The sequence below is a fragment of the Danio rerio genome, chromosome 17 (assembly GCF_052040795.2).
Source record: "Danio rerio strain M-AB ecotype USA chromosome 17, GRCz13ab, whole genome shotgun sequence".
In the NCBI taxonomy this organism is placed as follows: domain Eukaryota; kingdom Metazoa; phylum Chordata; class Actinopteri; order Cypriniformes; family Danionidae; genus Danio; species Danio rerio.
Genome location: NC_141037.1, coordinates 36,113,549 through 36,139,166, shown reverse-complemented (window position 1 = coordinate 36,139,166; position 25,618 = coordinate 36,113,549). Strand labels below are relative to the sequence as shown.

The 25,618-nt window shown below is 33.7% G+C and overlaps 1 protein-coding gene and 1 long non-coding RNA gene across 3 annotated transcripts in view; both read left to right on the top strand.

Annotated features, from left to right (window-relative positions):
* Positions 1 to 3,493: 3,493 nt before the first annotated feature.
* Positions 3,494 to 25,618, top strand: part of LOC147833131 (uncharacterized) — a 145,876-nt gene continuing 123,751 nt past the window's right edge. For both annotated transcript variants that reach the window (XM_087290799.1, XM_087290800.1), the window contains exon 1: positions 3,494 to 3,563. In XM_087290799.1, coding sequence (XP_087146925.1) covers positions 3,519 to 3,563 — 45 coding nt within the window. In that variant the 5' untranslated portion in view covers positions 3,494 to 3,518. The remainder of the gene's footprint in view (positions 3,564 to 25,618) is intronic.
* On the top strand, positions 21,260 to 24,801 carry LOC147840011 (uncharacterized). Its single transcript, XR_015513614.1, has 6 exons — positions 21,260 to 21,383; positions 21,692 to 21,747; positions 22,294 to 22,353; positions 23,150 to 23,264; positions 23,529 to 23,640; positions 24,562 to 24,801. It is a non-coding gene; the product is annotated as an uncharacterized LOC147840011 (long non-coding RNA).

Sequence of the window (25,618 nt, the reverse complement as noted above, 5' to 3'; positions counted from 1 at the left end):
TCATTTTGTTCTGCTTTATATTTTCAATAGTTCACACTTAGCTGGTGATTAATAATAAAGCTTGTTTGACCAGCTGTCCCTGAGGAGAGCCCAGAGCTTATGAGATCCTCGAGCCCTGGGCTCTGTGCCGTTTGCAAGGCGAGAGGGGAGTTTGAGCTCAGGTAGATCTTGATGAAGTCCCCCCAGCTTATTTCTGGCTAATGACAGATATAAGATGGCTGAGGAGAGGTGTACTCGCTAAGAGCTTGGCTATGATATCAATTTGGTATGTTCGATTTACTCAAATTGCGTGTTTTTGGACTGTGGGAGGAAACCGGAAAACCCTCAAAAGAACCCGGAGAACGAACAAACTCCGCACAGACAAATGTCAACTGGTTTGAAAGGGACTTTATCTAGAGACATTCTTGCTGTGAGACAACAGTGATAATCACTGGGCCGCCGTGTCGCCCATTTGGAAAGGAGAGGGAGTAGAGGTGGGTAGGGGAATGGGATACTTCAAGATGAAGACATTGAGATAAGAAAACTCTGGTTATTTATAGAGAGTTAGGAATCAGATGATTGGAGAATCAATCGTGAGCTGATGCGGGATCAGCTGAGAATAATCATAAGCACATGATCCTTTTTATTAAATGTAAATGAATGTAAATTAATTAATTTTGTTATCACATTTCCTCAAAAAATATGATGCAGTGCAAATGTTTTTAACACTGTAATCATAGTATCATGTGACCCTGAACACTATAAAAATGATGCTGAAATTTCAGCCTTGAAATCAAGGAGTAAATTTAATTTGAAAAATAGTCACAGTTATTCTGAATAAAACATTTTAGTCACAACTATTTTGTTATGTATTTCTGAGAAGGAGCCTTACTAAGCAAATTTTTCCTCAATCATTAAAAAACTGTGTGTGTATATAAAGCAAAGGAACAATGTGATTATGTGGGGCAGAAGCTGAGTCTACACTGGATGTGCTGCTGCCGGTGGTGTTGCTAATGGAGATGTCAGAGAGGCTGAATCAGGCTCACTGTGGCTGATGTGTTGATTTCCCTCAGGATCTCCTCTCTGCCCGAATACACACTTTACATTCCAGAGGGAAGCGCTTAATGCAGGACTGACGTGAAGCCATCCATATGTATTGCTAAATCCCAGCAGCTCACTGGAAATGGCCTTCTCTTTGCTTTTGCTTCTGAGCAGGAACAGTCACCATCCACAGTCATTTTATTTCTTTATAGTGCTGCGTTATGTCAAAAATTTAGTAGCTTTCTGTCTTTCATTTATTCATTCATTCATTGAATGGCAAAATTAAACAACCCAGGCTCATTCTGAAAACATAGTCTCATGGACATTTCTGGAGACCGCAAATTATGTAGCCGAGGTACATATGGCTGCATTTCTTTTTTTTTTTTTTTTGTATGTGAATGCTACGGGGCGATATGATGCCGTTCCTTTCAGTACTTACCAGCTAAGCGCTTACCTTCGTGTGGAGGGCTTTCCCTCCAAATCTAGTTTGTCCAGTTAGCTCATCAGGTACATCGGCAGACACAAGAAGCAAAGAGGAGCTGACCATGACGGCGACTGGGTTTGAGTCCGGGGAAGAGCGGTTCCAGAATGCAGGAAAGACAAAAACAAAATCTAAAAAATAAAGTGAACAAGTGAATAACAGGGTGCGAATGTGGTAAAATCTGAAAATGCTGTAAAAATCAGACGAGGACTTTTCTTTTTCTGGACGGCTTTTGTAAATTGTTGGTTGGGTTTAGGGAAGTAAATAGGCGGGCGGGTTAATTTGTTAAATTGGTTGGATTCAGGGATAGAGGAGGGTGGGTTCGGTCGTTCGACAACGGCCTCCGGTGGGTTGGCGCAAGAACAGCGCGGGCGTGAACTGCACTCGCGAGAGACATTTGAGATTCGAAAAAGCGTACACAGCGGCCTCTTGCGGATTCCTGGGTTAAATTCAAAGACATTTATATCTTCTGGCTGTGTTTTTGTGAGTAAATGTCATTTTATTTTTCTTTGCTATGTTTTTATGTTCAAAACATTCTTAATAAACTTAAAATAATTAATTTACAGAATATAAAATATAGGGTTATTGATTACAGTATGTTCATTATCTACCTGTTATTTTACAAATCCCTACCCCCATACTCTAGCAAAATATCTTAAGCCCATCTCTGGTCCACACAATCAGCTTTTGCTTGGCCCACATATCAGAGTGTATTACGGTACATGACTGGACCAAGTCTGGCTTCCACACAAGGGCCAAACATGGACCATATCTGGGCCAAGTCTCAGCCAAGTTATAAACGCAAAACTAAGCCTGAACTGGGCCAGATATGTTGGTGTGTCACTACTGCAAAGAAATTGATAAACCCATGAATCATTGCACTTTAGATATGCTATGGGCGTGCTTTTTCTCTAAGTGACCTGATTGGTATTTTGTTTTCTTTAATTGGAAAATAATGAAACTGTACAGTATTTTAAATGTGGTAAAAGATAGGCCAAACTTACATGGCCCACAAATCAACTATTTACCTGGGCCAAACACTACATTTTACATCTGGTAGTATTGTGCGCCATTGCCGTGCCACCTCTGTCAAACCAGGGCCATGTTTGACCCACATGCTGTATGCCAGTGCCAGATGAATGCCTGCTGTGCCAGACATATGCCATATCTGGGACAGAATTCCTTGCTATACCTGGGTATTATATATGTTTCATTTTAGTGTTTATTGTTTAGAAAGGGAATGTATCTCTAATTCTCTTAATTTATGGGGTTCAGAGTAGATAGTTTAAGTGGAAGAAAAATTGTAATTAGGATTTTTTGTCAGCTAAATAAACATCTGACTCATAGCGTGTTCTCCAGCTAACTCTCAGTGTAATGATCATGCAGCTCATCCGCGTGGTCTGCTAATTGCCACCTATATAATTCAGCTTGACACTGTCTAGACAACATAAACGGAGCTCTGAATGAAAGTTCAGGAGGAGAATGTTCATCTAATGCTGTCAATCAGTGCAGCCACCTCACGCACCACAATTCTTTCAGTTTCCGACCAACACCTCTATTTCTACGCACAAGTACATAAATATAAACATAAATAATTCATGTAAATGAAGTACAACAACAAAAGACATTTATGCTTGCAGCATTATATAAAAGATTATATGCAAATGTGAACTAGCAGCTAAAATGCAGCTAAACATTAAATTGTGTACCACAGGTTATGCGTTTATAAAAAAAGTCCACATATTACATAAACATGAAAGAAAAGAAAGAAAATGTGGTCTGTATCAATTTATATTTTAAGAACATTGATATTGGACCCACTTACTTTTTGCCATGTTTAAATTTGTGAATCTCTCTGGTCGCCTTTTCAGAGTGCTGTCAGTCAAACTCCATTGAATGTTCTGATAAATTTTACGCCATTCCATGTTTTAGCTACAGCCTTCATGACTACACTGCTGCTCTCTGAAATCTGTTCCACTCACCTAATTCAGAATCCACATAAATAAAAATCCGTTGCATGTTTTGTCAACTCACACCTGCTGTACTTCTGAATCAGAACAAGGTAAAAGCTGGTATTTAAGTGCATGTCCATCATTTATTGACCCGTTTGTTTTCAAGAGTCAGCATCTGTCATTATCAAATTTGCAATTTCTACAAAAACTGTTTGGAAAAACCTAAAGATATTGTCAGAGTGTTTGCTTGTACTGGTTAGCTTGGTTTGTTGTTTACCAAGATTGATGATGATACTTTGACTGTGATTGAGCGGCAAAGTACCTTTAATATGAGAATTGGCAATACGACAAGCATTGCAGCGGGTTATATCTTTTTTATTGTCTATGTTGTAGCGGTTTCTAAATTAAATGGTCAATGAATATCGCAAAATGATCAGCGAATAGTGCTAATGCTTTACCATGTTTCAAAAATAGCACATCAAAATAGACTAAATTGTATTAATAAATCAACAGCAAATATGCATTTTCTATAGCAGCAATGGCTTTCTAGATATTTTTACTACTTTTCAGGACTTGTACTTGATCCCTTAAAAGTACTGTGTGAGTATGGAGCTAATAATATGCCACAATAATTTGAATTAGAATTATTGTAATTTAATAAATCAGAATTAAAGAATTAAAAAATTAAAAAAACGTTAAAACTTGTTTTGAATTTGAATTTCCTAATTTGAATTTGTATTTTTAAACTTCTGAAAACCATGAAAACTTTAAAACTACTGAATTCATAGACTGCAGATATCCAGTTTGTAAAAAATTAAGTTTCAAGTTTTCAAGATGAAGAAAGTCAGTACATCAAATTCAATTTTCTAAAATTCAAAAGTAGAAATTCAGATCGCCGAAAAGTTATGCTAGAATCACTCACCTTTGCTTTATTCATATCAATGATTTGAACAATATGAACGTCCATATAGTTATTGATGAATTATAGGGTGTAAATTATGAGGGTGGGGGGTTGGAGGGTCAGGAAATAGGTAGCAATAGGTGTTTTTATCTACATATAGCCTAATGTAAAATTAAACTATTAAAATATGTATTTTAATATATGCCTAAAGCCGCACATGGAACTTAACAGGACAATAAGAAGGAAGTTAACAAAGGCAAATTTCTCAATGTTTGGCAAAAATCAACATTTTTTGTACATATTAAAAAAGGTCTTTGAAAATCACATGTCTGCAGGATGCAAACGGGTTCTGGAAATAAAAAAAAATGCTTGAAAAAAACTTCAATTTCAAGTTATGAAATTCAAATTAAGAAAGTCATTATTCATTTTTTATTAAATTACAGTTTCTAATAATTCAAATGAACATAATTCAGATTCAGATTGTTTTGGCATATTTTAAGCTTCATATGTGAGCTACTGAGCAAGTTTACATGAAAAACAAGAGACATACAAAGAAATGCAATTCTGGTGTTAAAGTGTAGTAGTTCACAAATCATGCATCTTGGTAAAAGTGTTTTATTTTTATGAAAGCATGCAAATATCAATCAATGTGTGTGTGAAAAATTCAAATTTGTTATTTCACATTGTAAAAAGGGATTAGTTGACTTTACTCAAAAATTGAGTAAACATGTTGCCTTAAATAATTAACTAAATAAACTGTGCATAATTGTAGTAACTAAGTTAAATTAAGTAAAAGGCACAGAATACATCTAGAGGGCTTGCATTCACAACCAACAAAGTTCATTCTTTGATGATGCCATGACTGAGTGTGGAATCATGAGATGATGTGGTCTTCACTGTAGGACTCCTGCAGAAATCATGTTCTTGGGTGAGCTGAAGTGTTCAAAATGTATTGTCACAGTATAGCAAAGCTGTCAAAGCAAAATGAGAGCCCAATGAGAGACGAGACTAATGTGGCATGAACACAGCAGAGCTTTTATTATTCCACAGCCTACCTCTTCCAATTCTTCTGGTTATGATCACATGAGAAAGAAGCAGTGCTGTTTTAAAATACATTTTAATTATGTTATTATAATGTTGGGCTGGTTCGATTCCCAGCTGAGTCAGTTGGCATTTCTGTGTGGAGTTTGCATGTTCTCCCCGTGTAGTCCAAAGACTATAAAACCAAATCAAAAATCACCTTTTTTTTCCAGTAAAAGAAAAGCATCATGTCCCTTTTAAGGCAACTAATCTTTTTTTTTTTTACATTCCAGGTTCTAGTTGTAATTTCAGATAAAACAAACTGCAATTAGTTATATATAAACTTAAGGCGCACATGTTGGAAGAGGCACATTTTTCCAGTGAGCCTGTGCAGCATCTTTTCTATCACAACCTGATAAGTGTCAGTCTCTGATCTGAGGCCTGGTCACACATATTGTATTTTATTTAGTCTCTAATTCCAGCAGCCTCCCCATGCGAGCATGCTGCTTTGCTTGTGTGATACGCCTATTTGTTCGAAATCCTTCCTGACCGTAAACGACTGAGCTTTTCTCCTTTTTTTTCCCCTTCTTCCGTCGTTTGACTCACTGCGTCTTGCTAGCGGGCAATCTCTCATCAGCGCCACTTATTTAGAGCAATTTTGGTCTGTGCTGATATTAAATATTCATATGCTGGCTAGATAAAGGCAGACAGGAGTGAAGGCTGCTGTGGGCTGGAGATACCGCCGTCCCACGGTCCCCCGGCCCCCTCATTGTTTCGATTTAGCACGGTGCATGACGCTAAGTCATTTTCTGGAACAAATTACGTATCTAACTTGTGTCACAATGTATCCGTCACATTAGGGTGGATGATGGGAGCGAGGCACTTGGAGGAAGAGAAAAAGCTCCTGAAGTCAGGTCAGCAGCTCTCATCTTTAAACCAAGCAGAAAATTTAATTAAAACCCCTGATATGGGGTGAGGGGGAAGATGGCTTTCATGTAACAAGAGGGGTCTGTCCTATCAGCGGTCTCCTGCTGCCTTTACTGCTGCACATGCATAAACACAGGGTAAATATCTGCTAATTAGCACATGATTTTCTTCTCTCAAGTAGATCTCGGAAAAATGCTCATTTATTATTCATACACTGATTTATTAAATTGACTGTATTCCGTGCGCTGTGTTGTTTTCCTCTGTAAGCAATTGTTCTTTTATTACCGTTATTCTTGGAATAATATAAATATCTCCATAAATGGCAGACCGATGTTCTGGCAGAAATGATTTACTCTAAATTTGAGCATAGTGGACACGTTGAATTGATTTTACGGTGAAAAACTGTCTAGTCTACCCTCCTGTTTTTTGTCTGAGCGCTCTTAATGTTAAAATTGAGTGGTTTTGACATCCCGTGCCATGGGTTTGGGGCATTTGAGAAAAGATCTGGTTTAAATGAGTTTGAAAGATTTTCATATAGAATAAGATTGGCGAAGGCACAATGTAGGCCTTAGTTTGAAGGAATTTTAGTTTGAAGCAAGTTATCGATCAAGAACATTTGTAGCTTAATGATTATTTTTACAAAATAATATTTATGCTTGAATGCCATTTTCTTTACCAGAAAAAAGTGCTAAAAGAAAATGGAGCATAATTAGTTAGGCAGCTAAAAATATTCTCATGGTAGATTGTTTTCATTTAAGCATGCTTTTATAGCAATATTTATTTCTGTTGCGCCTCGCTATAAAATATTTAACTTATTCAGATATAAATTGTAATCTCTTCCCTTTTACAATTCAATTCTTGCTTAAAGTATATTGGACTGCGGCAAAAATATAAAAAATCAATCCAAGTTTTGATCCAATTTGTGATCTGTCAACAAGCTCCAGTCACTCTTTTTTTATTCTTTCCGGCTTTGTCCAGCGCATAGCACTTTTTTAGGCATCAATTTTTAAATCAATTTCTAAATGTTTTCTTTAAGATATTAAGTCATGTCCCCCAGTACCATTACTTGGACTTAACCCTACAAATGTTTCCTTGTCATTTACACAGTTAAATGCCCTCACCTAATTGCTAAAAGGCTTATAACACTGAACTGGAAATCCTTCTCCACTCAGTTATGTACATTGAATGCATGATCTGATATAGTCAATGCAAATAGAAAAGATTAGGTACACAATTGTTGGTAATAGAACAAATTGACACTATTTGGCAACCCTTCCTCTTTCATTAAAAAAAAAATAATAAAATAAAATAGATATATAATATATAATATAATATAGAATATATATATATTACCTATTTTCCCTACCCTTGGCTTAGTTATGAATTTCACTATAATTTTTTGTTGATTTTTTTTTTTACTTGTACCCTTTGCATATTTGTATTTATATATTTTTCTGTATTGTTAAAAAATATAAGGCATAATAAAAGCCATAATATGCATTTTATCTGTAATATTATATTCTTTATTTTATTATTATCATACTACATATACATACATATATATATATATATATATATATATATATATATATATATATATATATATATATATATATATATATATATATATATATATATATTGTCCTTAATGCAGGAATATGCTCTTGTATTGCTTTATTCAGAGAGAAAGAAATGTGAACAAATTGTTGTCTGCTGCTATATTGGAGCAGTTGATGTCTAATGATTCTATGTATTTGGTGCTGTGGCTCTCTGACTATTATCTATCAATAAAAAACAGAGTTAAACTAAATTGTAATCTCTGTAAAACAAATGTCTTATTTTAGCACCAATATTATATTATATCACGTTGCGTTACGTTAAGTTATGTTTTGTTACAGTCGCTGCTTATTACACACTAACATTAAAGTTAGGCCTACAGAATTCCTGTATGCATGATAATATGAAGATTTATTACTCACCGATGTAGGAGCACTTCCAGGTCATCAGAGATGTAATGACAGGGCAGAATATGTGCTATTAAATGAGCTCTTGTGCAGCTCATTGTAAGAAACCAAGGTAGTATGTTCACCCAGTCTTCCTTAAAAAAAATTCTGTAAGAATGTATTTGACTAGTTTTACCTGTAAAATTATGTGTTTTTCCACAGTCATTTTCAGTACTATATTTAGATGCACACTAACTGATTACTTCCCAAAATTCATTGAAAAATCTACAGTAACATACTGTAAACCATTTACACTGTATGGAAATGTTGACCATACATTTTTTTATACTGTGAAAACAACAATATATACAGTAACACACTGTAGCTTATACAGTAAGAAACTGTTGAGAAATGCAGAATGATACTTTGAAAACAACAGATATAATCTACGTTGTATATTATATTATATTATATTATATTATATTATATTATATTATATTATATTATATTATATTATATTATATTATATTATATTATATTATATTATACTATATTAATATATAATCAATGATAAACATTATGGATTACTTTTGGTTATTTTGCCCAGTTTGAATAACTTATTTTCAGTCATACAAATATAATCAATGTGAACTTGGTATTCTAACAAATCAAAAAACGAAACAATTTATGCAAATAATGCCACATCAAATGCAATTTCACTTTTGCAGAGTAAATAAAGAATCTGTTGATTTTCTTATGTTATTATGATGTTCAATTTTGACAGTCCATAGTTTTTTAATTGTTAATGTCCATTTAAAGGGATAATTCACCCAAAAATAACATTTTCTCACCTATAAGTTGTCCCAAACTTGCTTACTTTCGGAAGATTGTTGGTAATCAAAAACTTGATGGTTCCCACTGACTTCCTTTGTATGCAAAATACTATGGGAGTCAACTGGGACTACCAGTCTTCAAAACAGCTTCTTTTGTGTTCAGAAATGAGTAAATGGGTGAACTATCCCTTTAAGTATTTAACAAAAGACAGCAAAGATGCATTTAATTAGGTATTAATTAAAACCCCAATTTAATTACACAAGCTGAATATTACCCCTTAATGAAAGAGTTCATCTCTGCCCCTGCTCTTGTTGGCACTAACGTATGATAAAGCCAGAGGTTGTATGGTAGACTGTTAGTGGTGAATTAGGAAGAAAAATGTACAAATGTTTGAATGTCCTACATAATGGCATGTCTATTATGAGCATGGCTGTAAGTGTGCCATTCCCTGCCTCTGCTTCCCGGTCTCTAGTGTCTTTCAGGGACAGAGCAGTATTGATGGTGTCTGTGTAACTCAGGGACCATTTTTCCTCCGACTTCCTCCACTCTTCATCCTCCTCCTCCTCCTCTTTAAATGCCATTCTTGCACACTGGGAGCCATCATATCCACTTAAAACAAAGGGGATTCATCAGGCCTGTCTCTCCCTCACTACTGAACCGTTCCTGGAGACCAAATTACAGCCTGCGTGTCTGACTGGAGGTGCTGGAAATAAATGGCTCTGGATATAATGGTTGCAGCCCATGGGTAATATTCCTGCGAGGGGGAGAAAGAGAGAACGATAGAGCAGGAATAAATAATTTTCTTTTATTCCTGAATATTTCTCAGCTCGCATACCATTGAAAATTTGTCCTCGTTTTAACAAGTAGTGTTTTTTTTACGCTTGCCATATCCTCTGTTTCTACGTCTCGGTCTATGTGTATCCACGCTTGAACCTTTACACCTCCCTGCAGTACAGATGGTTTCATTTTATACGAGATAAAACCGCATTTGGTGGAACTGATTAAACAGAGAACAACATCCCCATCTGCCATTTATTCCCATATAAAATTGCTTGGGCAGATGCTGACATCTTTGGACATGATTGATTCACCTCTGACTGGAGCACAAGGGGTGGGGGGTAGCTCTCATAGGGCTCCAGCTGCCCATCCAACACACACACACACACACACACACACACACAAACAAACACACGCAGTCACTTTACCAGTGCAATCACAGCTCGCCTTGATTAGACTTGGGCAGGTGAGCACAGAACACTTTAATCATGATCAGTCCTAGGCCAATAATTCCCCTTTTGTGTCAGAGAGTGTGTGTGCGTGTTGGTGAGAGAGATTGTGTTTGAGTGTGTGTGTGTGTCTGTTTGTGAGATATAAGAACACACATTTGTATAATGACATGAATATGACAAGGAGAATGTGACTTATGATGACAGTGGCGCATGTCCTCATTTTTCAAAAGGTTTATAAATCATACATACAGCATGTTTGTTTGTTTGTTTTTTGTAGAAAGTTAAATGCACAAAGTTTCTTGTATGGGGTAGGGTTAGGTGTAGGATTGGAGTGGGTGATGGAAAATACAGTTTAAAAGTATAAAATACAGTGAAAAAAAAGTTTTTAAATTATAAAAATCAATATGGAATGTCCTGACAATTCACAAAAACACCCGTGTATTGCATCTGACAGTTTAGACTTCAACTGTATATGCCTCATGTGTGTTTTGTTTTCGTGGAGTTCAGTTCATTTTAGTGATGCGTTTCTAAATAAAGATCACACTGACCATGGCAGCAGACAGCACACCCTGTTTGTTTTTTGTATTTTATAAATTTACAAAGCTTTATTTTTATTATATTTAAATACAAATAAAAGTAGACGCCTAAAAATGTATTGTTATGTTGCTTTTATGTCTGATCAAAACTGAAAGTGTAATTTAAGTTCTTTTCGGCATTATCAGGAGAAGACGCCTCAAACACTGTATTTGCTTTGTAGACCCCAGACGGTTAATTCTCCCCGGTCCAAATAAACAAACAAACATAACTTTCACTCAGCCAGTGGTTTCCTCTGTCATTTTATAGGATACATTGTAATGACCGCACATACACGAAGGTTAGTAAGCAATTTTTGTTTCACACGAATATCATGTTAACACCCTTTGGGTTTGTCATGTGGCTGTACTATTGTACGTGTGTATTGTAAGATGTACAGATGATACAGATCAGTCTTATTCACTTCCATTGAAAATGTGCCCTTTGAAATATGACAAAAGAAATCTAATCCTACAATGTCATTGCATATTAAATAACTTAAATATATATATATATATATATATATATATATATATATATATATATATATATATATATATATATATATATATATATATATATATATATATAAAAACAAAACATTTTTTTCATCACCAGGCACTGTGGCTAGTAGTTTTTCAAAATTACTAGCCACTCGCCATTTTTACTAGCCACAATTTTGTTGTTGGAAAAATATTTTAAATGCAAAAATGTGACTTTTTGATTTCCTAAAATTACTTGATTTAGATTTTGCGCTATGTCCACATGCCTCCACATTCATTACACTCTTGTGTGTGTTGTGTCTGAGCTAGCCTTATGAGCATGAGCACGTGCTTTTACAGTGTTTCACTACAATTAGTTCTTATTTCACAGGACTTTTCTTGGCTCAACATTAAGGATTTACCTATTTTTTTTCCCGGGCCACACCAAAAATAACAAAAATTTCTTTCTTTAAAAAAAATTACATTTAAAAATGAATTGTCATATATCTAAATCTTTCTCCTAATAAAGTGTTTATAAAGCTTGCGCGTTTCCGTTTCCTTGCAAGAAGCAACTATGCCTACAAACACATCTTGTGCAATACTTAAAATAGTTTGGACAAAAAGTGATTCTCGAAAAAATAGTCCAAACTTAAAATAGTTTGGACAAAAAGTGATCAGCCATGCATGTAATTCTAAAGCCCTCATTAAATGGAGAAGAAAGCCTGCATCTCATCATGTGTGTGATCATCCTCTCATTCAATGTTCACCTGCTTTCTTTTGCTCGGGATAATAGTTATTTTGTTAGTTGTGCTGCTTCTCGGTGAACATTTTTTTTGAAAATTATTTTCTGCCAGCCAAAGTGGCTAGTGGGAGTGGCTCTCTAACCCACCACATCTGAAATCTTCCTGCATTTGGCGGGTGTTAATGTTAAGCCCTGCATATTATGATTGCATACTTTATGTACCTGAACTTGTAAGCTATTCTGTAAACTAGTTTAAAATGTGAAAAAAAAACGCTGTTAATTTTCTCCAGGATGTAAGAAATATTCTTCAATAGAACATAAATGATGATTTTTAGATTATTATGTAGTGATTCAAATCCATGTTTATGGCTAATGAAACTTTATTAGTTAAAACACATACAGTATGCAATAAAAATAAAACCTGTGGCTCCTAATGATGCACTGAGGTTTAATAAAACGGATACGGCACTCTGTAGAAGAAACCGAACAATATTTAGTTTTCTTTAATGTTCTTCTGAATAAAAACAATTGACGTTTCATTGGCTGAACTATAATGTTTTACACTGTCAATACATGATTTTAATCTCTGTATATATAGGAACATGTAAGTGTGCTAGAACTACACTTTACATCCACACACCTACAATTACAAATGTGATCACGTTGTAAAGTCACCGTCTTACCCTCACCCTCTTAAGTTGTTGAGGACGCCGCCACGCTTTATAATCACCCTGATTTTAATTCGCCCCGCTTTATGGCGCTCTGCTCTGAGAGGACATTTCCCCTTCACTTAATTCTCCCTCAGTAATTACTTGTAAACACTGAAGGATTTTAAACACCACCTTCAAGTGTGCACCAATCAAAAGCAGCCGCGTGTGAGATGAAGGAACCCGCGCTGAAATCTTGTAAAACTGCTGAGTTTGACCGTCCCTAGTAATCAGTCACCGGTTTCAGCTCATATACCCTTCTGATGAGAGATGAACGCTGTTAAGCGCTCTGTTCACCCCAGAGGCATGATGGGAGATGTGATGCAGGCAGCTAGATTATCAAATCTATCTTTCCTGTGCTTTTTCAGATAATCCTGGTTCTTTTTTCTCATCTAAAGCCATGTTTACACCTGGAATTTAAATGCATTTTGGACAGTTGGATCACAGGTAGACCAACCATGGACAGACATTCCCATTCAGACCTAATGTTTAGATGCTGTGCTTTTCTAATGAGGGAGGGTCAATAGTTGAATCTTTAGGCTTTTTTAAGAATTGTCAATTTAATATGTTGTAAAATTAGCGCTATATATTTATATACAGTTGAAGTTAGAATTATTAGCCCCCCCCCCCTGATTTATTAGACCACCCCACCCTGTATATTTTTACCCCAATTTATGTTTAACGGAGAAAAAAAAAATTCAGCACATTTCTAAACATATTACTTTTAATAACTCATTTTTAAAAACTGATTTATTTTATCTTTGCCATAATGACAGTAAAAAATATTTGACTAGATATTTTTCACAAAATCTATACAGCTTAAAAGCTTAACTAGGTTAATTAGGTCAACTAGGCAGGTTAGGGTAATTATGCAGCTTATTGTATAATGATGGTTTGTAATGCAGACTATCGAAAAAAATACATAGCTTAAGAGGGCTAATAATTTTGACTTTAAAATGGTGTTTAAAAAAAATTAAAAACAGCTTTTATGCTTGCCGAAATAAAACAAATAAGACTTTCTTCAGAAGTAAAAAAAACATTATCAAACATACTCTGAAAATTTCCTGAATCTAATAAACATAATTTGGAAAATATTTTAAAAAGAAAGAAAACTCCAAGGGGGGCTAATAATTCTGACTTATAATTGACTTATAACATGACTATGCCGATCATGTGACATTTTAGTTGCTGAAATCCTATTCCACATGACACCATATTCCTCACCAGCATATGCTGTTTTTACACCAGGGAAAGCAAAGCAAAAATCAAAGTAGCATGGATGCAGCACGTAATCAATCAAACACATAATATGAAATACATATTGCTCAAAAATCCCATGCCCAAAAATATGAATGGGAAGAGAAGTCAATTTTACATGCATATACAATATTGTGTGTTTGTAATTAATACAGATAAAACACAAAGTTGTGTTACATTTATTTTTTTTGTTTTTTCGATGGTTTGCCGCGTTGCAGCATGGTATATCATTGCAGCAATATACCAATTTAATAATGCAAATCATGACTCTTATCATCCCTATCATACAGATTTTTGCACTTTAATTTGACTCCGATTGAGGCACGTCACAACAGTTTTGAGCTTTTTTAGAGCAATGTTAGGCAGAGTTAGTATCAATAGCTTCTGCCAACAAGGTGGGCTATTTACACTAAGTGCAAATAGTCACTCCAATTAAAAAAATTGATTAACAACAAATGAGTGATTTTATACATGAAATGTAATATTGACAAACCTTTGTTTGCCCTAATAAAATGCAAAAATTCACAGTCACTAAAGCAGTTGTTAATTTTGCTTTAAGTTCAGAACAGGTTTTTTGAAAGTCAGAGGGCCCTATCATCGCACCCGGTGTAATGCGGCGCAAGGCGCGATGCAATTGTTGTTTGCTAGTTTCAGCTTGGCGCAAGAGTTGTTTTGACATTTTGCAGCACGCTGTTTAAATAGCTAATGCTTTTAATGTTATTATTATCATTAGTATTATTTATTATATGCATATTTATATCATGTTTTATTAAAAATAAGCTTAGATTTGCCCACCTGTCAGGTTTTAGACCATATTGGGCACAGCATGTGTATTTGGAAAAACTTTTTATAAAATATCATCAGACATACTGTGAAAATTTCCTAGTTCTGTTAAACATATATAATATTCAAATGGGGGATAATATTTTTAACCACACTTCTTTATAACTGTTCATTTATTCGTTTGCTGGAAATTAGATTTGAATTTAGAAATAGTTCTTAATAAACAAAATTAATTATGAATAGGCTAATGGATGTCTGTGCGCACAACTAGTTTTTCTATCCACGAGAGTGAGAGGGAAAGCAAAGAATGAGGAGGCTCATTCTTTCATTCTCATGCTGTAGATGCTCTGTTTAACTGTTTTCTCGCTAGTGAAGCATTCAGTTTTACCACTTACAAAGTCTGCCATGTAAATATAATGTTACACAACTGACTCTTTAAAGGGAATGTGAGATGAGACTCTGATTAGTTTATTCACAAAACACACCTATCGCTCATTAAGAGAATAAGCTCAACCCTGTTAGACCATGCGCCACGGCGCAAAGCGGATTTTTCCGTGGATTCTGACACGCCCTTAAAGCTTTTGCACCCTGCGCTTTGGACTTGCGCCTGGATCGTCAAAATAGAGCCCGCAGCATCGGGGTTCTTTCTCGCCCCAATACAATATATATCTTGCTCCGAGATATACAGAAATGGTTGCGATATGCAATAATATTGTCATTTGCCACACATTTGACTATGTAATGATTATATACAGCATAATAATGCATATATCCATAAACACTTTAAAAAACTTATCATTCTTAAGGTTATTTAGATTCTATAATTTGATGTTAAAAAAAGTAAATGTCCTATTATGTAGACTAATTTACTAAATAAATTTCCTAAAACTTTGACACTGGTGAGGTAGAATGTAAATGTCTTTGTAAAAGTTATTTGTAAATATATATTGCAATGGCCAAAATTATTGAGGTCCTTTCCAAGTATTGCACATTACGTCGATATATTGATTATTATTGGCATTGATCTAATTTATGTATATTTTTCATATATAATTACATCATTTTATATGATTAATTCATTTATTTATTTTTTATTTTCTCTGCGTTCCTAATATGAGATTGAAATGTCTCTTTTTTTAAAGTTATTCATTGAACCACTGGATCACTGAAAGACCACTGAAAAAAAAAATGCTTGGCCCCACTTGTGCCCTTGTTAGAGACTATTTGCTTTTTAAATTTGATATATATGGTAAATTCATAACAGCACGTATAGTATTTATTGTTGTTCACTTGTGATTGGATAAACGAAAACACATCTTATACCAGGCATAAACGGAGCCTAATGTAAAAAGAGAGAAAAACAATCTCAGCCAGACCTTGTTAAATTGGCTCCATCTCAATCAAGACGGCAGTTGGATTGAACAATAAATGTGGCGAGAGTTATTTTGATAGCAGCAGATGTAGCTGAACGCAGGCATTGTAATGTATGAGTCTGGATATGCCAGCGCTGGTCTTTCAAGAGCCTGTCACCTCGTGATTTGACATTGGGTGGGCGCCTGTTTAACAAAACAACCTTAAACAAGCTTATCTTTATTCAGGGTTATTTGTTAAGACACCTCATCAAGTTGGGTGCATTTGCATATTAATTGAATTTGTAGCTGCGGCTTTAAGGTGTCAGATTTGAGTGTGGTGTCTGCAGGCGACTCACCTGAACACAGTGCACAAACACTTTTTTTAACTAGCAGGAAATTGGTTGGAGTTTGGAAGGTTTGACACATTTAAACTTGCATCGGGCGAATCCTTTTAGGAAGGAAGGATGAGAGAGAAAAATCAGGTTTTATATAATTTGCTCTTATTATCATCCCACAGGCATCCTGCAATACTTTTCCCCCGTCAATTTCACTGGGTAGGATTTTTTTATTTATTTATTTTTTTTGTAAACCATGCTGCCTGCTCGCTGTTATGTAGCTTGCATATCTTCACTGAATAATTGAACTTTTTACTCGGAGAGCTTCTCCATGCAGGTTTCATCATTCAAAAAGGCAGTTGAAAAACTCTGATTGGAATTATTCAATAGTCATTTTAAGATACATGATGATGGCTAGCTTTAAAAAAATCTTGTTCTTATACTGTATGTCCCCTGTTTACCAATGTTACGATGTATGTTGTTTAGTCATGTGTTTAACATATTTCAAAAAAGATTTTTAATCACAGGAAAACACTGTATGAGTAGCATGAGCCAAAACGAGAACCTAAAATATAGTGTGTGTTGTATTTTGTGGATACCGTTTTTTTTTTACACAGAAAAAAAAGACCATGCAAATGTTTTTTTTTTCTGATATTATTGTTTTATTTTATTTATTTATTTTAATCAATTATTTTATATTTTATTTATATATTGCTTTGTGCTGTTGTATTGCTAAAAACAAACAAACAAAAACCATAAGTAATATTATTATACACAGTAATATTTATATACAGTCAAGTCTAAAATTATTTATAGATACTGTTGAGGTCAAAATTATTATAAAAAAAATTATTATTATTATTATCATAATAATAATAATAATAATAATTATTATTATTATTAATATTAGAGTGATTTCTGAAGGATCATGTGACTCTGAAGATGGTATAATAAAGCTGAAAATTCATCATTAAAATGGCTGGAATAAATTAAAAAAACTAAACTATTTTTGAACAGTTCTTTTATAGTGCAATATCTTTTCACAATTGTACAATTTATACTGTCTTTTAATTACATAAATGCAGCCTTGGTAAGCAGGAGAAGGTTATTTTATTATTTATTTTTATTTTTTAATTCACATTGACCCCAAACTTTTGACCAGTAGGGTATGTTCACTGTTTAACAATGCTTTGATGTAGTCGATGTATTTATTTATTTATTTATTTACATATTTCAGATATGATTTTTTAATCACAGAATGATCAGTCTAAGCCAAATCAGAACCTGAAATATATTGAATGTTGTATTTTGAGAATGTTTTTTTTTCTTTGCACAGAGAAAAAATAATAATAATAATTGACACTGTAAATATTTTTTCCTGATAAGCAGCATAATTGTTTTATTTTACTTATGTATTTAAGTAAATTATTTTATATTTTATTTATATTTTGCTTTGTGCTGTTTTATTGCTAAAATAAACAAACAAACAAAAATACAAAGCATAAGAAATATCATTATGTACAATAATATTATTATATACAGTCAAGCCTGAAATTATACTACTACTACTACTACTACTACTACTAATAATAATAATAATAATAATAATAACGATAATAATAATAACAATGATAATGATGATAATAGTAATAATGACAATAATAACAATAACATAATAATAATAATAATAATAATAATAATAATAATAATAATAATAATAATAATAATAATAATAATAACAATAATAATAATAATAATAATAATAATTTGCCCCATTTATATTTTGATTTATATTTTGATTTTCCTCAAACAGAAAAACAAAATCTGAAAATAATGTATTGGATGTTGGAGGTTTAATTCAAAGTAAAAAAAAAAAAAAAAAAAAAAAAATTCAGTTCCTGTTTATTATTCTGAATAGTTTCTCAGGATGTTTCCTCTAGATGAGCTGTCAGAGAGAGAAGCAGAGTCCCAGTGTGATTGGTGAATTTTTAGAAATATCCTGGCCGGCAGGTGAATTTTTATTTGTTCGTATCACCACTAACAATTCATTTCCCTATGGGCTGATTGTGTGGGAAGGTGTGAGCGTGTGTCCATGTGTGAACGACGGAGGCAAGGAAAGAATAGCAGGATGATGAAAGGGTCTGTGAGGGTGATGAAGTCTCTCTGTCTAAGATGATTGACCACTCCAGTCTCACCCTGCTCCGCCGCTCTGCCTGTCTAATGCAGTCTTTCCCAGAATGCACCAGGATAATGAGTGAGAAATGTCTGACAAAAGCCCACTCTCTCTCTATCTCTCATTATCCTCCATGCCTCTGGGAGAGAGAATATTCTGTCTTTTCTCTGGAGATGATGTCCGAAGTGTGGAGTGTTTTTTTCTTTTTCTTTTTTTTTTACTGTGCTTTAGGACAACTCGGATGTGACAGGAAGAGAGAGAATGTGAATGCGTGTGTGTGTACATTGCCACAATAATGGCATTTGTAACTTGGATCCGATTCCTTTAGTTTGTATGTGTGTGTGTGTGTGTGTGTGTGTGTGTGTGTGTGTGTGTGTGTGTGTGTGTGTGCGTGCGTGCGTGCGTGTGTGTGTGTGTGTGTGTGTGTGTGTGTGTGTGTGCGTGTGTGTGTGTGTGTGTGTGTGTGTGTGTGTGTGTACAGTTTAAGTCAGTTGAATATTATATATGTTTAACAGAACTAGGAAATTTTCACAGTATGTCTGATGATATTTTTATTTTTATTTCATTTTTTAATGGATAAAGTCTTATTTGTTTTATTTTGGCTAGAAAAAAGCAGTTTTTAATTTTTAAAAAACATTTTAAGATCAAAATTATTAGCCTCTTTAAGCTATGTTATTGATAGTCTACAGAACAAACCATGGTTATACAATAACTTGCCTAATTACCCTAACCTGCCTAGTTAACATAAATAACATAGTTAAGCCTTTAAATGTCACTTTAGGCTGTCTTGAAAAATATCTAGTCAAATATTATTTACTGTTATTATAGCAAAGATAAAATTAATCAGTTATTAGAAACGAGTTATTAAAACTATTATGTTTAGAAATGAGTTTAAAAAAATCTTCTCTTTGTTAAACAGAAATTAGTGAAAAGGGTAAAGGAGGGGGTTGGGGCTAATAGTTCTGAGTTCAACTGACTATATATAAGATGTCAAAACTTCTTAGTGTAAATTATATATTTTTCTGTTTATTCTATCCTATGTTTATGTTTAGTTAGTATATATATGTATATATGTGTGTGTGTGTGTGTGTGTGTGTGTGTGTGTGTGTGTGTGTGTGTGTGTATATATATATATATATATATATATATATATATATATATATGTATATGTATATGTACACTGTAAACAATTTCTGTTGTTTTCACGGTATTATACTGCATTTCTCAACAGTTGTTTACTGTATAAGCTGTGCACAGTGTGTTACTGTATATATTGCTGTTTTCACAGCATGATAATGTATTCTCAACATTTCCATACTGTGAACATGATTAACAGTATGCTACTGCAGATTTTACAATGAATTTTGGGAAAAAATCAGTTACTGTGCATCTAAATACAGTACTGCAAATGACCATGAAAAACTCTACACACACTTTATATTATTATTATTATGTTTATTTAATTTTTTGACAAAGTATTTTGTGAAGAAAAATAAAATAACCAGTTTCTTCAGACTGTTCAGTGCATAAAGCTGTCCCCTGGTTTTCCATATTTGGGTGTACTGCACCTTAATTTTATAAGGTTAACATGAAAATATTAAATCATTTTTAATCAACATAACTTTGTGCTTAACCAAAACGTAAACTGGAACAAAAGTAATTGATTCATGAAACCAAAGTCAGCTTAAATGTCATAATGACCAGCCTGCTTTAGACGGATTCATGAGGTTAGGGCACTCGTCATCACCATGGAGGTCACATCTCCGCATTTTCAAAACAATATTTTAAAATACCCACCATCTCTATAAATAAACCACAGACTTGAGTTTAAAACAACTACATTCCCGCATGAAAAACGGTTAAAACTAAATTTCATAACACATTTTATAGAGCCATCTAAGACTGGGGGAAGTCTCACATGTCTAGCCGATTATAACCTCGTTTCGCCGGATACATGAGTGATGATGGACACCCTGGAGGTCAGAATCTCCGCTATCGGCAAAGCACGCTTAAAATTTACACATGATATCTATAAATAAACCACAGATTTGAGTTTGTAAGAACTACATTCTCGCATGAAACACTGTTAAAATTTCATTTCGTGACATATTAAACGCAATATTTATAATATTAGCTGGGCTTTCTCATCCGCCATTACCATTTGCTTGTTGATGTGAAATGAATTCTGGGAGAAAAAATATATAAATATATATTTATATATAATTCTCAAAACACTTCAAACGAACTTTATTCGTATTGTCAAGGTCAGATATATGTAATAATTTCGCTGGTAAAATGAATAAAAAACAATGTTACTATATTGTAATCAATATCACGTATGCACTGGTTCGGTTCAGCACTCGAGCGACTCTGAATCGTATTGAACCGAATTGAACCGTTTGCTCGGGAATTATTTGATCACACGTGTTCACAAGCACACTCAGCAATATGCAATAAGTGTATAATTAGTGTATAAATGCGTGTGGCCAAGCAGTATAACGAAATAGTAATGTATCATATACAACAAGGAATCGGTTTTAGGCGGATTCGATTCTTTACTGTTCACTAAGGAGCCGATTCATAGAACCGAACGGACACGACTCGACATGCAGGCAACGGCTCTCCTAATTTGAAATTCACCTGTCGTCTTTCATCCAGCGAATTCATCCTCGGTAAGTGTTTTAAAGTCAAATTCTGTCCGTTGAAGGATTGTTTTGTATATATTTCTATGTATTGTGTGTGTAATTTAAAAGAATTAACCAAGTGACATTAGTTGTAGGTTCTTATGTTATGTCACGCTATCCGTTAACAAACGGTATTTTAAACAAGAAATAACAGACGCCAGGCGGCCATTGTAGTGTTTGCGAGGTATTAGATACAGTGAGTTTATCTTGAGTGAGTTTTTGACCATACGTTAAGTTACCTGAAAAAAACATAACTTTAACTTATTGTAACTGCATTAATGCATTCTCTATTTCAGCACAACACTGAGATGAAGGCGAAGTCACTATGAAAAGTTAAACCTTTACCGTTAAGGTAAGCTCTGGTCTTCACATAGTCATTATGACTAAGCTATCATTATGGTAAAATTTTTCAACTGTAAGTCAGTTATTTAAACTAAACTCATAATGAAATGAGTCTTAACTGTTTTATTAAATGGAGCTGAAAATTAAATGCAGTTGAATTATTTTAAGCTAACTTTAATATTAACAAAATACATATTAATTGTCTATTTCTCAATAATGTTAATGAGCTTGATGTATAGTGTGTCATTAATTGTACATTTAATTTTTGGTGTTCAGGTGTACCTGAGGTGAGTGTACGTTCTGAGTACACAGATATAAGCCAAAGTCATTATCACTATATATATATATATATATATATATATATATATATATATATATATATATATATATATATATATATATATCCATCCTATTCTAAGAGAAATTGATGGGGTCAGGGAATGATTTGTGTACAAATGTATTTTAACCTTATACAGATTGGTATGGTTGTACCATAGATTTAGATTAATTAATGTTAAGTCTTATTTTACTCTTATTATATTTATCTGTTTTTCAGCTACAGTAATTGATGTTGAAAAACTGATGCTACCAATCACTCCTCACTTGATTATTCAAGGTAATGTTGATGTCTTCCTCATTTTGATTAGATTTTTAAATGTCAAGTTGTTCACAGATTTGTTGTGAGGAGTTTCATGTACAACCTTTTTTTCTTCTTCCAGCAGTTCCTAAGATAAAAAAAAATCTGGTGTTAAAACAGCCACGGCTATGCTATTTGCCTACCAAGTGCTGAGTAAATATTAGACAAACATTTTTTTCTATAACTGTTGTCTTTGTGTTTATTAGCAATTTTACTGGGCGTATGTGTTTGTTTTTTTTTTCAAACAGCCTGGAAACTGTAAGTTTAGTTCAATATGTTATTTTATGCTATTAATTTTTGTCTTAACATGGATTGCATGTTGAAGCTATCATTTTATAGTGGGAAAATGTAAAAGAGAATCACTGAATACAATGGCATAATGATTCTGCTTGTTCACAGAAGGTACTTGATTTAGTTTTCCTCAAGCGACACATCAGTTTTTATGACTATTGCTTGACATTTGAATTGAAGGGACAGTTCACCCCAAAATGAAAATAATAGCATCTTTGGCATCCTCCACTTGTTTCAAAATAGTTATATATTTAATTTGTTCCGTTGAACACAAACTCGTATTTTTTAAAGAAATTTGGTTCAAATATGGATGTCAATAGTTACTGGTTACTAACATTCTTCAAAATATCTGCTTTAGTGTTTAACAGAAATTCAAACTAGTTTAAAACACGTAAATAGTGGCAAAATAGTAACTATTCCTTTAAATATTTTATTCTGAGACTTATTTATATGTGTCTTGTCTTTTGTCATATTGTCTTTCTAGCCCAGATTGTGATGGACCTGGAATGCGACACCAGTTACTCTTAAGACAAGAACCGAATACAGCACAGATGTGGAGGGATCTGCAGCCAAACTAACTGGAGGGAAGGAACCTTTAGGTAAAAGCACCTGCTTTATTTAGATCTGAAGTATTTTATTTGACATAGAGATTTATTGTTTTAATTCTAATTTAAAGCAAACAAGGTTGAGCACCCCTGGTCTAAAAGCTCAAAAATGCTGTTTCCGTAATAAGGTTAAATGTAGTTTAGAAATAGATTCATTAGGATCAATGCTTAAAGTAAACATTTTCTTCTCTCTGTAGACCAAACATGTTTACTATCCCTCACATTTTAATAAATTGTTTCTGTTTTTGTTTCTTACAGTGTGGGTGAACATACTACCTGGATGTCCAACAAAGGCTACACAAGAGCTCATTTGATAGCACATATTCTGTCCTGTCTACATCTCTGATGACCTGGAAGTGCTTCGACATCAGTGAGTAATACATCTTTATATTGTCATGCATACAGGATTTCTGTAAGCTTAGCTTTAATGTTAATTTCTAATCAGCAGTGACTGTTTTAAAAACTTAAGTATTTAAATTATTCTCAACGTTTTACTGATGCTGTGCACAGTAACGTTATGATGATTTAGTTTGAGGAAATGTCACTAGAGGGTTTGTATGAAAAAAAAAAAAATAATAAATTGTATGAAATGACTCGATAAAATGTTTATTTGTCTTGCTGACATGCCATCACTGCTGCATATTGAAGTACAGTAATATAAATTGTCAGCAGAATATTACCACAAACATTTCATGAAGTAGGCTAGACTGCTCTTTAGTTCTCTACTCAACTTTAACACATTTCCTCGTGTCGCTGAGCCTCTCTGCAGATTTTGCCAAAAATGAATGCTTAGTGATTACTTTGTTTTATGCAAACCAAATATCAGTAACTCATCATTAGCATTATTTTAAAAAATCACCCACGGCTTTCATGTTCTCTAACGCAATCTTATCTGTAAGTTAGAAGTGGATTTATACGTGTTAAAAGCCTAAAAGTATTTAATTAACATTAGTCACGTTAAATTAGATTATTTTTATTTATTTAATTTTAAATATGACTATCTTAAAGTGAGAATGAACTGTGTTCACCCCTCTTAAATCCGTGGAAGCACTAGTAGTGTGATCATGGAATCAGATATTCGAGCTATACAGAGTCGGACATTAAGTTAAGATGAGACTTTATTTTTTACACACCTGTGTGGACACCTGACTAGCAATCTTCAAGAACAATGCCCGCTGATCTTTATATATATAAAAACAACAGTGCAGTGTTTAGTTTCTGAATGAATTAAATGGTTTGAGGGATGATTAGTTTTTACTTCAGTGATTGATTTTGCGTGTCATTTTTGCAGGATCATCAGAAGTGCTGCTGCCCTTTTTCACTGTCCCTTTCCACATCATTTGGCCTTCATCATTTCCTGTCTTGTAGCAGTATTTTCACCTGTTTTTAAAATTGTAATAATTTTTGATGCATTAATTGTTGACTGGTTTTAATGATCAATTGTTTATTAGTGTTCTGTTGCTTTGTTATATTGAATTATTGCCACTGTTTTAGCATGGTTTACACAATAAACCTTTATTGTGAAGTTAAAGTTTCAGTTTCTTTATTTTTCTTGTATTTCTTGAACAGTTAAAATAACACTTGTGCAATTTTTGAAAATTTTTACCCATTATAAAGTAGCACTATTAAATAAAATAAAATAACATTTAATAACTGTAAAATACTATACAGTAATAATGAAAGTAACGTTAAAATACCGTAGTTCTTCATGGTAAAAATGTACAATAAAATACTGTTTTCAGTTTTGCAGTATGTGTATCACTACTGTAATTGGTGTTACAGTAAAAATCAACAACAGTAAAATGATGTATTACATTTTACAGTAAATGTAATACTAATGTAATTAGTATTACAGTAATGTTACTGTTTTATGAAATACAGCAGCTACTGGATAATTGTTGCCAGTAACTTACTGTTAATTTAACAAGAAATCGTTTACAGTGTATATGTATATGTGTGTGTGTGTATACTAATACTCAGTGCAATTTCCATTCCCACTGATTATTATTGTCACAGCAATAATATAATTTTCAATACTTAAGCTTGTTTTAATCTCCTATTTTACCCATTTTAAACGTGGGTAATTCGCAGAATGGGATTCCCAGTTTGGTTCCACGTCACCAGTGAAGCATCACCCCTACAAGTACGCGCTTTGATTCTGCTGTGTAAATAGTGTCAGTCAGAGTAGCTGTAAGCAGTATCTGTTTGAGCCTGAATCAGACAGAAAATGAAAAGAATGAACCTTATGCCTGTTCTCGAAAATAAAGTCTGACAAGTGTCTGTAACAAGTGAAAATAGAGTGTGTCTCCTTTAAAAGAGAATCGCCATTTTATGTATGTGTGTGAACA